We start from the raw sequence: 16,478 nt of genomic DNA on the forward strand, positions 1-16,478 counted from the left end.
TATTATTATTATGCTACGAGATAATGCAATAAAAACAGATTTTTATCTCTACATCTCAATCCTCTGTTTCTTTACGTATAAAAGGAGATAAATGAGAACACTGCCTTCCTGCGGCCATGCTAATGTCCACAAAAGCTGCATTCAATCATATTTATGGCTTTGGAATGACTCAGCAAACTGAACTCATTAATCCTGTTGGACTGCGCCTTTGCAGCTCTCAGACCTGCAGCGTCCCACACTGCTTCGAGGGGAAAGCTACTCACGCTTGAAAGCATAAAACACAAAATGTTACAGTAATTCATAAGTATTTTATTCCACAAAGAAAATTGCTATCACAAAGTTATCACTGAACACTAAGCAATAAATATGAAGTCTGTACATGACAGTATAATGGCGACTATGTTTCGTTACTCAGAAAAAGAAAGGGACTTGCGATGTAATTGAACAAGAGGGTCACAAACACACACGCATACATAGAAAGAAAATGACAAACAGATGATTATGATTATCCATGACTCAGTTCCATACCGGGCTGGAACAACCTTTTTTTTAATTTTTTTTTATAAATGGATTCTGTTCAGCAACTCCACAGAGATAAATCCAAAGTTTCTGTGCTTTCTCGTCTCCTCCCCCGGGAATACAAATGACCAGCAGAGAATGAAGCAAAAGAGCAGCATCTCAATAGTCAGCTGTTTTTCTGCTCTGCTCCGCATGTTACAATCGGATCCAATGAGAACATTTGGGGCCGCTGGAGCTCCAAACAGGCTGGCAGTGAGCGAAGGTGTCCTCGTGTCCACATAGGACAACCAATATAAACTCTTTCTTTTCTCTCCCCACTTTCACTCGCTTCCTTCTTTACTTTTCAATTCCATGGCTCTGCCGCCCTTTTGGTCTCTGGCTGAGTTTAGGACGGGCCTCCCCCTCCCTGGGCGTCTTGGCTGGTGGAGCCCTCGGCCTCAGGGGCTGGGGAGGCCCCCGGGTCGCCTCCTGGAGGAAACAATATGCAACAAAACATCTGTCAAATATTATAGATAATATCGAGCTCAAGAGTGGTTTCGCATCGTTTGTATAGCCTGTAATAAATCTGATCCCAAGAGGAAAGAATAATGAGAATTCTGAGGAAGGAACTACAACTTCCTGTAGCTAAGTGTCAAGATTCAAAAGCTTTATTGTCAAATGCACAGCAGCTACAGTCTAGAGATGGCAATGTAACATCTTAAATCCCAGGCTCCTCCAACAATGCAACATACATAAATATAGAGACATAAAACAAATCTAAAAAACAATAAAATAGTTATCCTGCAAGACCGTGTGCAAGTAATGCAGATGAAGTCAACTTTATACATGTCAAAAATAAATACAATAAGCTTATGCTGCAGAGAATGTTGTAAGTGAACAAGTAAATGCATGCATGATATTTCCAAATGTGAGGTTTCCCACAAGAGTGACGTAAGATTGGGTAACATGTCAACATGTCTTTGACTGAAACAGGAAGTAAGCAAGAACAAAGAGGTAACACACACAATGGTCAGAGAGGCAACATCTGCGTCACGTTCAGACATGTTCCTGTGAACAGCTTGACACGCTGCTGAGATTAGAGGAAGAATCTGTCATTTTGCTGCCGCTACGACTCATTTATCACCGAGGCAACACCAGCCAGGTCTCACTGAGTCTACCAGCTGAGCAGCGCCACCTGTTTGGGTGTTTTGGAGCTTTGAGACACAGACAAAGCCGTCTAGTTTCTGTTGAAGGACACGTTTGACATGAACTCTGGGTAACTTTTTGACAAACTTCAAAACATGGCAAACAACTCAGCTTAATTTTCTCCAGATGTTTCCTGGAAGATTTTAACTTTGTGAGGACGTTTTATTGGAAAACTCAGCCATGAAAATGTACCAGTAACACAGTGCAGACTTTAGGCGAAGGACAACGACAAAGTCCTTCTTTATACATATATTTATATTTCCAACGAGTTACGGTAGCCTCTACACACCTTTTCCTTTTCCTCATAATAAATCCAATACATTGTTAGCGAATAATCAGCCAAGTTTTACTCCTTTTTCGTCATTTGGTGCCACTGGTCAGCAGCTGCAACACCTTGTTTAAACACCTTTTAGGTCATTTCTTATAGTTTGTGGTCATAAAGGTTCAAAGTGCAGCTTTTTTGTCATTACTCGATACAGGACTGCACAAGGAAATGCTGTCGTAGCCTTTTCAACTCTACACACACAGAAACAGATATTTAAATATTTAAATTGAAATGTTATAAAATGATCAGTTTCCCTTTACACCTGATCAATCATCAACTCTTCCTGTCAGACCATGACTTGTCTGACTGGTCTTAAATTACTTTTACAGCAACTAAAATGGCCATATACTAAATGTAAAAGCTAAATGAAGACCTTAGCTCTAGATATGTGTTTTGTGAACCCAGCACCAGGTCCTTGGTATGCATATATACACACATACTCTGCTTTCACACTGTGTGTTCATGTGTGTGTTGACTGACCTGCAGCCTTGAGGTCCATCCCTGCCAGGTCTTTGGTGAGTTCACTAGTGCTGGCCGCTCCTTTTCCCTTCCCTTCAATGTCGGGCACTGCGTTCCTGCGGCCTGTGCGATCACAGTTGATGAAGTCTGAGTACGACGTCTCCACGTCCATCATCTGTCCATGACCAGCGCTCTCATTACACCTGCCAAGAGGGAGGAGGTGGGATGTCAAGTGGCTGCGGAGGTGTAGCACATAAATCACCCCGCTGTCTCCCTTCAATAGTCTGCAGGACCCGTGGGAGGACGTATCACTGCGTCTGGTGAATTTCTACTTCAGCAGAATCAATCACAAAGTGCTTTTTAAAAAGGTTGACCAGTGCAGAGTGAGGACATGAGCAATTGAGCAGCAGGGGGAATACAAAAAAGGTGTTAACAACTCCTATTTCTGCACAGATTAATAGCACTCCACTAATAGAATGTCCTAATTACATCAGGAAAAACTAAAAAGCTGCATCGAATCTCCAACTCAGGCTCTCACTTGCCTAGTCATACCTCTCAACCAGAGTCCATTTGTCTGTCTAAAAGGTACTTACACAGCAAAGGGTTTAGAAAACAGAGAGAGCACTGATCAATATGGAGAGAGAGAGCTTGAAGCCATTAAAAGGACCAGCAGCGGTGTGGCCAGAAAGTGCCCCAGCTAAAAAGTAAGTAGAGCTCCGAATCCGCCATTCATTCTTCTTCTGTTTCCTGTTCTCAGTCCATATGTAACTGGGTCACGGATCCTGCCAACCACTACAACCCTATACAGCTGGAAACTCCTCAGAGAGAACAGGACAAAAAATAACACTGCCCCAGAAAAAAGAAAAGGAGTAGTTTGATGTAGTATGAAGTTGTCCTCTAATAAAGATAAACAAGTTGTCACAGCTGTTCTTCTCCTGCAGCTTTAGTCTGTGAACATCCCCCAGGGGCCCGCACACACTGTAGAGATCCCACGGCTCTGCATGGGCAGCATAACTGACTACATTACAGCGAGCCTGTAATAAAGCATGTAACACGACAGCTGAGCGGCTGAGCTACGGATCTTTCAGAAACACGAGGGGGGGAGTCTCGAAGGGAAACGAGAGAAAGAGTGAGGGAGGAATGAAAACGAGCTGGCAGACACTGGAGGCAACACGCTGACCCGGGGCCAGTTTGTTCCCAGAGGCTTTCACTTTCACAAAAAAAAAGCTCCCACAATTGTTTTCCGTCTCCTATGTACAGTAAGCGAACGCCATGCCAAACAGGAAGCAGCCCAGGGTCGTTCCCTCAGAGGTCACGAGCCACTCAGGGAAAAGAGAGACGCTACCTGGGAATTTGAAATTGTGCACAGAAGGGTACACTTTAAGCCCCTGGAGGTAAGAGTGGTACCTCAGGAAATGTCACTATGTTCTGGCATTTCCCTGAGAGCGTCTACTTTACACAATAAGGCGCTCTGTGTTCCCGGCTGCAGGCGGTGGTGAGATCCTCTCAGAGATTGTCTTCGAGATAGCCTCGCTGCACATTCATTAGCGAGCTAGATCACCGCGGGAGGCCGGCATCTTATAATTACATCTGCAACACTACCTTTCCCTCAACCTTTAGTTCAGACACCTGTGGCTTTTACTAACTAGCCAATTAGTGCGGCACAATGTGAGAAAATGACCTAATTGTGAATTTTCTGACCAATTTCACAATTGTGATCAATAAATCATGGTCTATGCCTGTGTTTGTGGTCTACAAAGTAAATAAAAAGATGACTTTACTGTCAAATTTCACAAGAAACCAACAAACTTATTCTATTTTTAGTTTACTTCACAAAAAAATTATTTAAAAAAAACACTGACAAAATATTTAAAGGGATCGTGGGGGGGGGGGGGGGGTACAAGAATCATGGCAATATGTCTGTCAGTATAAGTATGCTTAATTTGAGCAAATGTATTAAGATTTTCAATAGTGGTAAAATTGACGTTTCTAAATAAACCTGACATTTAACAATGCCATACTAATAACAGATGCCTAGTGGGCCAGTTGAATTGTTGTTTTAATGACACACACACACACACACACAATGTTTAGTTAACCAACATGTACCTGACTGTTGCTAAAAAAAAGAGTTTAATTTGGGTAAAAGCTTATTTACTTTCTTGCAGTGCTAGATGATAAGACGGACATCACTCACATATCTGTGCTTTGTATGAAGATATCGGCAGACATAGCGTAGCATAAAGACCTGAAAGAAAGGGTAACAGCTAGCCTAGCTCTGTCCAAAACCAGCAAAATGGTGAAAGCCAAGAAATACTCTAGCGCACAATATGTCATGTTTACACTTCAGTGTTTGTACAGATAAAACAAACCACCTGTAACTTGTTAAGTAGTGCGCTTCAGAAGTGTAAGCTGATTGTGTTTGTGATGGCTAGCCTAGCTGTTTCCGGTGTTAACGCTAAGTTAGCCAGCTAGCAACTATCCCCTCATCCCACGCTGCAATTATTTTAGAAATATGTTGTTTCCATCTAACAGCAGGCTTTAAACTTACAAAATAAAATAAATGAACCATAGTTTTTGGATAAAAGCCTGTGCTGAACATGTTGTCCTAAGCTTAATGTTTAGTCTTGAACTACTTAGCCTATGGTGACTGCATTTTAATTTGTCAGCTGAATGAACACAACTTCATCTGTTTCCAGCAACTTTAAATGCATTTTCAAATCAAAGCTTTGATATCAAAACAACCAGCCAGCACTACTAGCAACATGTTCTACATCAACTGAAACACTAATCAAACTAACAACCAGCACTGACTGTGTATCAAGTGCAGAAACGCATCTGTGTTTGCCTTCTACTCCATCAGCCCAGTTGTTATGTGGCTTATGGGATCTACCTCTAATTGCTATTTCTTTGTTCAATTAGTTAGCTTGCCTGCACATGAGGATCATTAATACGTTTCCATGGAGGAAAGACTATGAGGATGTTCTGTCTCAGCTCACGTGTTTACACTCTCGTGTCTCTGGGCTCAGCTGTGGTGGAAACAGATTTATGGCGTTTTAAAATCACTTGATCCACACAGCGCACAGTGATGATGAACTTGCTTTTGTAGCGCTTACTGACTGAAGCAGGTTTCTGTTGTTGTTGTTCACCTGCTGTGATTTGTATTATGCAGATGAACATGTAAAGTGACTGGGAGGCAGACAATCTGTAAAACACACTGATGACTGAACGCATCTCTTGTTCAATGATGCGAATAAAAGAAAAAACAAGCACTCCATCTCGGGTTGCAACAGGCAAAGGAACTATTGTTTTTATAAACGTATTACATTTATGTGCTTGGTCTTTACAGTAAATGTCAGGAAACAGTGAAAAAAGTCTAGATATGTTTCAGAGTCCAATGGGAAAGTAGTTGTTTTGTCCAAAAACTAGAACACATTAAAACGGAGAACAGCAATAAAAGGTCACATTTTAGACATAAAGCCGGCTAATGTTGGGGAATGTCGCCTGAGAAATGTCTCAAACAATGAACAAGATGTGTTGCTGCTTCAACCCGACGTGTTTCTTTATGGATGACTGAGTGTACACATACAGTATGTCTTCTTAAAGGCGTGGAATATAATTGACCTATGATTCAAGCCTTGCATCATTCACAACACATCACAGAAATTATGACTTACACGGCTCTCTGCGTGCGTGCCCTCGTTAAATAAAAAGGGTTCCTTTATGTGGAAAAGGCCAGGGTGTGTGTACAGAGGGAAACTCAACACAGCTCGTAACTCTACCATGAGACAAATGTCACAGGTGTTAATTTTCAGCCAAGACAATAACAACACAATCCTCAAAGGGAAATGTGTGCAGCTTGGGTCATGAGCTGAACTCGCTTTGCACTTCCACCTCTTAATGAGGCACTATTATTTTTTTTGGGGGGGGGTAATTTTTTTGTAGTGTGTTATATAGGTTTATGTGCATGTTAATGGTCTGCAAAGACTAAAATCCCAAAGTCCCCCCCTGCTTGAAACGCCTCCGTTGGACTCCTTTGTTGACTTCCGTAAGAAAATGACATCATTATGCAACTCTCTCTCATCTATTGGCTGCAGCTCAAACACATTGCACGTGAAAGGCTAAGGGGTGGGACATCTCTAAACGGTTGATCAATCACATCAGAGCAGGCCAGCTAACCAATCAGAGCAGACTGGGATCTGGTTTCAGACAGAGGGTGAAAAGAGGTGCTGCAGCCAGGGGCGGCCCTCGGCATAGGCAGTATAGGCGAATGCTAAGGGCGCATCAACCCATAGGGGGCGCCGAAAATTGGGGGGGGAAAAAAAGTTAGAAATTTAAAAAAAAATGTTTTTATTTAACAACACAATTTCCCGATTTTGGATCAACAAAGTACATCTTATTAATTTATACTAACAGAACTATGCCTATATTGCGTACAGCACCCCCCCCCCCCCCCCCCCCCAAAATCAAGTTGAACTGCCCCAGCCCCAGTAAAAACCAGAGGTTTATGTGAAATTGTTCTTTTTAAAAAAAAATAATGGTAGTGTGAAATTATAGGTTTTAATTTTATATTTGTGTTCATTTAAAATAAATCAAACTCCCAAAAAACTTACACAGCTTCTGTGTGCTTTTATTAACATTGGAATTTACTGTGTAAGCGGCCGCGGGGGGGAGAGCTTTAGCTCAAATCTTGCCTAGGGCAGCAAATTGGTCAGGGCCGGCCCTGGCTGCAGCATTCAACATTTTGAACATTAAAACAGCAAACATCACAGTAGAGGACAAAAAAAAAAGATATGAACCTGAAAATGGGCAGAATATAATATTTCCTCTTTAAAGTGTGGATAATTTCCAATGTGGGAATATCCTCTATGCAAAGGTTGATTCAGGAACTGATTTCAAAGATTCTCTATACTGAGAGAAAGGAGCTGCATTATGGAGACACAAAGCACTACACCTTCATCTGCACAACAGCTGCACACTGAGATTTCCTTCATGACGGGTTTAAACATGAACGTGTCACACTGGGCGAGGTGACATGTAACAGGAGAGGTTTCAGCATGTAGATATTGGGAACAAAGGCCTTCGAGCTCTCCGGGGGAATATGAGTCAGCACACACACTTACACTGGGCCCATTAGAGAGGCCGGATCACTGCCATCCCAGCGGAGCCTTTACAGCACGATACGTGTGTAATAAACTCACATTATCTGCCATAACCCACACTGCTTCTCTGCTGATTTCCACGTCCATTAGAGGCATCTAAGCGCCAACTAACTCTGCATTTACTGAAAAGGCAAAGAGCTTCCGTGATTCTTGAAGGCAAGGCAATTTTATTTATATAGCACTTTTCAGCACGTGGCGATTCAAAGTGCTTTACAGATTAAAAGCAAAAGACATTTAAGAACAAATACAGCATATATACATTATTAAAAAGGCATTTAAAAACAGGCATAAAAAGCAAAGATAATGAAATAAAATAAATAACCACAGCAGGTACAGAATACATGACTAAAAAAGGCATACTGTAGTGTGAGTATGGGCAGCTCAATTAAAAGCAGTGGCAAATAGGTGCGTTTTTAATCTGGATTTAAAAATAGGAAGTGTTTCGGCGGACGTGCACGATTTGGGCAGTTTGTTCCAAATTGTTGAGGCATAATAACTAAAAGCTGATTTTCCATGTTTAGTTGTTATTCTTGGAACAGAGAGCAGACCCGACCCAGAAGACCTGAGACTCCTGGATGCTTCATAGTGATGGAGGAGGTCATCTATATACCTCGGTCCTAAGCCATTTAGTGATTTAAAAACTAGCAGTAGTATTTTAAAATCAATTCTTTGGAAGCCAGTGTCAAGACTTCAGAACCGGAGTGATGTGAAGCATCTTAACTTTTCCTATGGCCATATTTAACCCTACATAAGTAATGAACTAATGTTAAGATAATGTGATAAAGTAAACGAAAATAATAGAAGGTAAAAACTAATTTTTGACGAATCAGTATCCTTTTCCTTGATTTATCATTTGGTTTATAAAGTGTATCCAAATGATAAATAAATAATCATTTTAGTTATTTTTGCAGCAAGAATATCTTAAATTATCTTTAAAATGTGAGGATTTAATGGTATTGTTTGTCATACATGATAATAAACGTATTTTCTTGGATTGTTTTACTGTTCGTCCAGACATTTGAAGATGGCACTTTAAACTTCAGACATGCATTTTTCCGAAATCGAAAAAAATACATTTTGCACATGAATCGCCTATTTACAGCTGTTTGAGTACAGATTAACAGAGACCATAGTGATGTCTTCAAACATCTTTTTTTAAACCAAAATGCGAATATATTAATGGTTCAGACTGTTTTTTGGAAAAACTAGACGTTTGAAGATGTCACTTAAAACATCGATTTTATCAATAAATCAGGAACATACGCTGGATAGTCATCGCCTATTATTAGTTGTAAAACAATGTCTATAACATATTTCCAAAGGCCCAGGTGATGTCTGCAAATGTCTTGTTTTGTCCAAAATGCTAATATATTTAGTTTAAAATGGTACAACACAGAGAAAAGCATCAAATCAATACATCTGAGAAGCTGTAGAAGAAGAATATGACTTAACGCAATTAACTGACTGTTAAAATGGTTGCTGATTCATTTTCTGACACTCTACTCATCAAATTAACCATTTAGTAGGGCTGCTCGATTATGGCAAAAATCATAATCTCGATTATTTGGGTCAATAATTGATATCACGATTATTAAAAACGATTATCCATTTACTTTGAAAACATCCATTTATTGAAAAAAAAATGTTAACGGTTGATTACCCTGAACTTTAAAGGGCCCATGTCATGCTTTTCCGGTTATTACCCGTCCCCTTGTGTGTTATGAAGGTTTTTATGCATGTAAACGGTCTGCAGAGTCAAAACCCTCAAAGTACACCCTGTAGCGAGTAAAACTCTAACACAGAAAATACCTCCCCAAAACGCCTCGTTGAAGATACGTCATTGTCCATTGTTTACTTCCTGGGTATTGTGACGTAGGAATGGCCAGTAGCCGCGCCCAGAGCTATGACGCGATACGGTCATGCGTTACCCGGAACCAAATGGACCAATCCGTGGAGCCGTTACGTTACGTCCGCGGAGCCGTTACGTTAAGCCCCCGCTGATTGGTCCAAATTGACCAATCCACGGACTTCCTCACACACACACACACTCAGTGCAGGCAGCTCTGCTGATTTCTCCCTGGCTGCAGGCTGATAACAGACAGTTGGCAGACCCATTCTCACAGCGTTTATCAACCTTTTTCTTACTCAATATCAAGCCACACTTATTGTTTTTACTTCGGCTGTGAGTTTGTGTGTGCTCAGGATGAGTTTGGCTGTGTTTCGATGTGTATCGCTAAACAAGGAAACCACACCTCCACGGAGCTTAGCGCGATTCACAAGGTCCCGACCAATCAGAGCACACTGTGCTCACAGGGAGGGTGGGGCTGGAGCTATTGGAGCTACAACGAGCCGTTAAAGGCAGAGAGTGAAATTCAGTGAATACACGTAGTTTACAGAGATGCTGTATTATTACATTACATTACATTTAGCTGACGCTTTTATCCAAAGCGACTTACAATAAGTACATTCGACCAGGAAGACACAACCTTGAAGAAAACAGAATCATATAAGTACATCAGGTTTCATAGAGCCAAACATTTCAAGTGCTACTCAACTGGCTTTAGGTAAGCCAGTCCTTTATTAGTATAAAAGTGCTTCGTTAATAGTTCTAACGCTCGAAGTGGAGTCGAAAGAGATGAGTTTTCAGTTTGCGCCGGAAGATGTGCAAGCTATCTGCCGTCCTGATGTCAATGGGGAGCTCATTCCACCATCTTGGAGCCAGGACAGCAAACCCACGTGTTTTCGCCGATGGGAACTTGGGTCCCCCTCGCAGCGAGGGCGCAACGAGTCGTTTGGCTGATGCAGAGCGTAGTGCACGCGCTGGGGTGTACGGTTTAACCATCTCCTGGATGTAGGAAGGGCCAGATCCATTCGCAGCATGGTAAGCAAGTACCAGTGTCTTGAAGTGGATTCTAGCAGTTACCGGAAGCCAGTGGAGGGAGCGGAGGAGCGGAGTGGTGTGGGAGAATTTAGGAAGGTTGAAGACCAGACGAGCCGCTGCATTCTGGATGAGCTGCAGAGGTCGGATGGCACATGCAGGTAGACCAGCCAGGAGGGAGTTGCAGTAGTCTAGGCGTGAGATGACGCGAGCCTGGACCAGAACCTGAGTCGCTTTCTGAGTCAGCTGGGGACGTATCTTCCTGATGTTGTAAAGCGTGTATCTGCAGCAACGGGTTGTAGCAGCGATGTTTGCAGTGAAGGACAGGTTGTTATCTAGGGTCACACCCAGATTCCTTGCAGTCTGAGTCGGGGAAACAACTGAGGTGCCGATGTTGATTGTTAGGTCAAGAGTGGGACAATCTTTTCCCGGGAGGAAGAGCAGCTCAGTCTTGTCAAGGTTGAGCTTGAGGTGGTGAGCAGACATCCACTGAGAGATGTCAGCTAGACAAGCAGAGATGCGTGCAACGACCTGGGTCTCTGAGTGGGGAAAGGACAGAATTAAATTGGGTGTCATCAGCGTAGCAGTGGTAAGAAAAACCATGCGGGCTAATGACTGATCCGAGCGAGTTTGTGTACACGGAGAAGAGGAGGGGACCAAGAACAGAGCCCTGAGGGACCCCCGTAGTTAATTGACAAGGGTCGGACTCAGACCCTCTCCAAGTCACCCTGTAGGTACGGTCTTTCAGGTATGAGGTGAGGAGGGAAAGTGCAGAGCCTGAAACTCCAAGTTTTTTGGAGAGTGCGAAGGAGGATCTGATGATTCACCGTGTCGAATGCGGCAGACAGGTCCAATAGGATGATGACAGAGGAGAGGGATGCAGTTTTGGCAGTGTGCAGTTCCTCCGTGACAGCAATGAGAGCAGTTTCTGTGGAGTGACCTGCCTTGAAACCAGACTGGTGCGGATCCAGAAGGTTGTTCTGATGGAGATAACAGGAGAGTTGTTTAAAGACAGCGCGTTCAAGTGATTTAGACAGGAACGGGAGGAGAGAGACAGGCCTGTAGTTTATAACATCAGACGGGTTGAGAGTGGGTTTCTTTAGGAGAGGGTTTACTCTTGCCTCCTTGAGACTGTTTGGAAAGTGACCAGAAGTTAGAGAAGTGTTGATGAAATGGGTGAGAAACGGTAGAATATCAGGAGCGATAGTCTGAAGGAGGTTTGAAGGGATAGGGTCCAGAGGACAGGTGGTAGGGCGGGCAGAGGTAATGAGGGTAAGAACCTCACTTGGAGAGAGAGGGGAAAAGGAGGTAAGTGTGTTAGTGGAAGGAGGGTCTGGTGACCCAGCGGTGAGTAAAGGTGAGTCAGAAAAAGAAGAGCGAATATCATCAACCTTTTTTTCAAAGTGGGTAACAAAGTCGCTTGACAGAAGTGAGGAGGGGGGAGGAGCTTTTGGAGGGTCCAAGAGGGTGGAGAAGATGGAAAATAGTTTTTTAGGATTGGAATAGGAAGATTGGATCTTATCTTGAAAGAAAGTGCTTTTTGCCTGAGAGATTGAAGCAGAGAAAGAGGAGAGGAGAGCTTGATAGGTTAGGAGGTCGTCACGGTGTTTGGATTTCCACCATTTCCGCTCTGCTGCCCTAAGGACGGTTCTATTAGCACGCAGTGCATCATTTAGCCAGGGAGCAGGAGGGGACTGACGAGCCTGCCGAGATGTGAGAGGACAGAGCGAGTCCAGAGTGGATGAGAGAGTAGAGAGGAGAGTTTCTGCAGCAGAGTTTGGAGGCAGGAGATGGAACGAATCAGAGGAAGGGAGGGCTGAGAGCACCGACGAAGCAAAGGTAGAGGGGGAGAGGGAGAGGGAGCGAAGGTTACGGCGGACAAGTGCAGGATGGGAAGAGATGAGTTTGTTATGTTTGGAAAGGGATAGAGAGAATGAAATGAAGAAGTGATCGGATGTGTGGAGCGGGTTTACAGAGAGGTTAGAAGTAGAGCAGTTCCTTGAGAATATGAGATCAAGGACATTGCCAGCTTTATGAGTCGGTGGGGGCGGAGACAGTGAGAAAGCCAAGGCGGTTAACAGAGATGTTAGTTTGTCTATCTTCCCCGTCTGGAGGTTGAAGTCTCCGAGAAGTACAGCGGGAGGGCCAGTTTCAGGGATGAGTGAGAGGAGATTATCTAATTCCTCCAAGAAGTCCCCCAAGGCGCCTGGTGGACGGTAGAGAACAACAATGGTTAACTGTATAGGATGGGTTACTGTGACGGCATGGAATTCAAAGGTGGAAGGAGTGAAGTTAGGTAGCTTGAAGAGGGAAAAGCTCCATTTGGGAGAGAGCAGGAGACCAGTGCCACCTCCTCTGCCAGTGGGTCTGGGTGTATGGGAGAAGGAATATGCTGTAGAGAGAGCTGCTGGGGTGGATGTGTTGGATGGAGTAATCCAGGTCTCAGTGAGAGCAAGGAAATCCAGAGACTGCAGGGAGGCGTAGCCAGAGATGAAGTCAGCCTTGGGAACAGCTGACTGGCAATTCCACAGGCCACCAGAAACTAGATGTTGGATCTCAGTGGAGCACGTGGGATAGACGAGAGCAGGCCGGTTATATCGATTAGGAGATACACGGGGCCAGTGATAATTGCGAGAAGACACATGAACAGGAATGGAGAAAATACACATGATTATAGCATGAGGGGCTAGAAAACTAAAGAAAAGAGAAATAAGACACCAGCTCAAAGAGAGTAGGATTTGCCTCCTCTTTGCCTCCCTCGTGACTCCCGCAGGACTCCAATGTCTGTCAGTCTTACTCCCGCAGGACTCCCATGTCTTTGTCAGTCTTCGGCTGTCTGACGCTGAAGCTGACGCTCCAGGAAAGACCTACCCAAAATGGACGCCTGATTGCTCAGTTCACACAGCTGTAGGGCCACGGCCCTCTAATTAGTTAACTATCTACAGCTGATGGGCGACAATAGACTGGCCCTGCCTATATTAATGCAGGCTTGAGTGCTGAGACCTGTAAAGCAGGTTTCGCCTGAGCAGATCTGAGATTTAAAATCTCTCAAACGCGATTTAGCCGTTAAAGCTACAATAACAATTTATACAGAGTCGAATAAATGAAACAGAGAAGTCTAATTAAACAAGAATATAACTTACAGTGGTTGCTGTGTCAATAGGTAATGTCGTCACCGGGTCCAGATGCACACTGAGTTCATCAGATTTTAAATGCGGTATTTAAATGCTTTTTAAGGTACAAAATGACTGAGTCACGCGGTTGTACTTCACGCTATCAATAGACTGGCCGTGCCTATATTAATGCAGGCTTGAGTGCTGAGACCTGTAAAGCAGGTTTCGCCTGAGCAGATCTGAGATTTAAAATCTCTTAAACGCGATTTAGCCGTTTACGCTACAATAACAATGTATACAGAGTCGAATAAATGAAACAGAGAAGTCTAATTAAACAAGAATATAACTTGCAGTGGTTGCTGTATGAGAAACCAATGTGAGTTTGGAAAATTGCACAATATAAATCTCTTCTAGTAGACCTCAACAATGGAATTATGATCAGTGGAAATGGCCATGACAGGACCTTTAAGTATAATTCAACTGAAAAACTAAACAAAATAATAAAATAAATAATAGTTTTATTTCGATTATGTTGTTTTCATAATCGTTGCAAGCCAAAATCGTAATTGCGATTAAAATACGATTAATTGAGCAGCCCTACCATTTAGGTTCCAATAAAATCCCATAACACTCCTACTTCTGAATGAAGGACGTCTTCATCTGAGTAAGAAACCAATACTCAACAATTCTCGTGGTCAAGCAATGCATCAAAACATGAATCAAGATCCCAACAAACGGTCTTATCTTACCAAAGTAATGATCTGCTCTTGAGTCCCTGCGCGCAGACCCTAACTGCTTCAGACGACTCATCCGAATCCACCCACCCTCCAGTGCTAAGTGTTACCCAGCGTGGAGCACCATGTCGCTGGATCTTTGCCCTCCTGCTCGCTGCCCTGACAAATGTGGTGTGGGCTCTGCCGATTCACACGATGTCAGCAGCTGCTCTGTTGACAACAAGCCCACTTCAAAACACAAGGGAGCTGTATTTCCTCATCGGGGTTAGCATTGTTGTTCCTCTCTCCGGTCCTCCTCTCATAAATAAATAAAAAGCCCTGTCCATTCAACTCTGGTGTATACACCTTATTTCCTTCCTCTTCTTATAGGAAGCTTGTGTGTGACGTCCTTATATCCCCTGCAGAAGTGAATATTGCAGCTTTTCAGCAAGCTTTCTGTGCTGGGGAACACACACACATCTCTCCCACAAAACAGAAGCTTACTTTAGAGTTTCAATCTTTCCTGGGGAACACACACACACACATCTCTCCCACAAAACAAAAGCTACTTTAGAGTTTCAATCTTACTGTTTAGGTCGCAGCAGAAGTCTCCATCTCCTCTGTCAGACATGCTGAGTCATCACGGATAACGCTGGATGCTCCATGCAATTTTCTATCACCTCCCCGAGCAGAGTTACGGAGAGTGATCGCTGCCACTCTCGCATAATTGGCAACCTAAATGAGTGCACTGAGCTCCTGCGCCTGAAGGCATTATGAATCAGTCAACGAACAGGAGATAAGAAGCCTGACCGAGGCTATTAGCATCAGCCGCCGTGTGGAAAAGTCTTTAGTGAACTGATGAATAAAACAAAAAGGCCCGGGTGAAGCCCGCTTCTTCAGAAAAAGCTACCGACAAATCAAAAATCAATCTATCCGGGACAGATGATCTGTGCGGGCGTCGGAGCCCTCTGGAGATCAATTCCCTGCATTGCTTTGGGAGATCAGTGAGGCAGAAAGAAATGCGCATGAATGGCTTCCACCATTTCATAAACAACACACACTCTCTGATGTTAATTATAGATCGTTTTGTTTATTCTCCGTTATTCAATTTGTTTTTTAGTTTGTAAAATGTCAGAGGAATGATTTTCCCTAAGCCCACGGTGGAGTCAAATTAAATTACCAACATATCAAACCACAGAGTTTTTGCATGAAAAAAGGTTGAAACTGTTTCTCCTGATAAGTTGCATTGCATATTCTCTGTTGGTAAATGGTAAATGGTAAATGGACTGTACTTATATAGCGCTTTATCCAGTCTTTAAGACCCCTCAAAGCGCTTTACATACTACATGTCGTTCACCCATTCATACAGAGCAGTGTATGTTAGGACATGCACTAACATGCATACACATTCACACACCGTTGGCCATGCCATCGGGAGCAACTCAGGGTTAAGTATCTTGCCCAAGGATACATCGACATGTTGACTGCATGGGCTGGGATCGAACCCACAACCTTCTGGTTGAAAGACGACCATACTCCCTCGCAGCCACAGTCGCAGTTGGTGATCGCCTAATTGTTTTATAAAGTTATAAAATTGGTAAAAAAATATGTAATTTATGAAGAAAGTACATTTAATATATTGAACAATGTAACAAAGTATTTTCAAATATATAATGAAGGACAAACAATTTTTTTTGTAAATTAATAATGTCTACTGCCTTCTACTTCTTATATTACTACACTTTACAAAAGCAGTATGAAGGACGACATATAATATCAGAACAATTGATCATGAAGATAACGGATGCAACTACCAATTGCCTACAAATTATTTTCTCAATTAGTCGATTTATCCACAGAATATCTTCAGAAAATCTAGATAAGAACAAAGTCAGCCATTGTATCGCTTTATTTCATATGTCAGGTCGAACTAGCTGTCAGATGAAGCTCATATTTTTACTCCATACCTTAAAATAATGCTTCAGTCATTATTATTTGTAAAGGTTGCAAGAGATGTACAATGTTTCACTCTTATTCTCCTAAATTAAGCAAATATATACCTAAAAAGTGTTTATTGTTACGTTGATAACTTAAAGTTATGATCTTTGGTTTAATGGTTGTGCA

General features: G+C 42.8%; 1 protein-coding gene across 3 annotated transcripts in view; it reads right to left on the minus strand.

Annotated features, from left to right (window-relative positions):
• Window positions 1-288: 288 nt before the first annotated feature.
• The window catches only part of pkig (protein kinase (cAMP-dependent, catalytic) inhibitor gamma), a 36,044-nt gene continuing 19,854 nt past the window's right edge, over window positions 289-16,478 (minus strand). The window contains exons 1-3 of one of the 3 annotated variants that reach the window (XM_034202612.1): window positions 14,391-14,514; window positions 2,510-2,691; window positions 289-987 (exon numbers count right to left, since the gene is read on the minus strand). In XM_034202612.1, the coding sequence (XP_034058503.1) occupies window positions 905-987; window positions 2,510-2,663 (237 nt within the window). In that variant the 5' untranslated portion in view covers window positions 2,664-2,691; window positions 14,391-14,514 and the 3' untranslated portion in view covers window positions 289-904. Of the gene's footprint in view, window positions 988-2,509; window positions 2,692-3,081; window positions 3,530-14,390; window positions 14,515-16,478 lie in introns of those variants that run through there. The other 2 variants (XM_034202611.1, XM_034202613.1) reach the window with 2 other exon arrangements.

Source organism: Gymnodraco acuticeps, unplaced genomic scaffold, assembly GCF_902827175.1.
Source record: "Gymnodraco acuticeps unplaced genomic scaffold, fGymAcu1.1, whole genome shotgun sequence".
In the NCBI taxonomy this organism is placed as follows: domain Eukaryota; kingdom Metazoa; phylum Chordata; class Actinopteri; order Perciformes; family Bathydraconidae; genus Gymnodraco; species Gymnodraco acuticeps.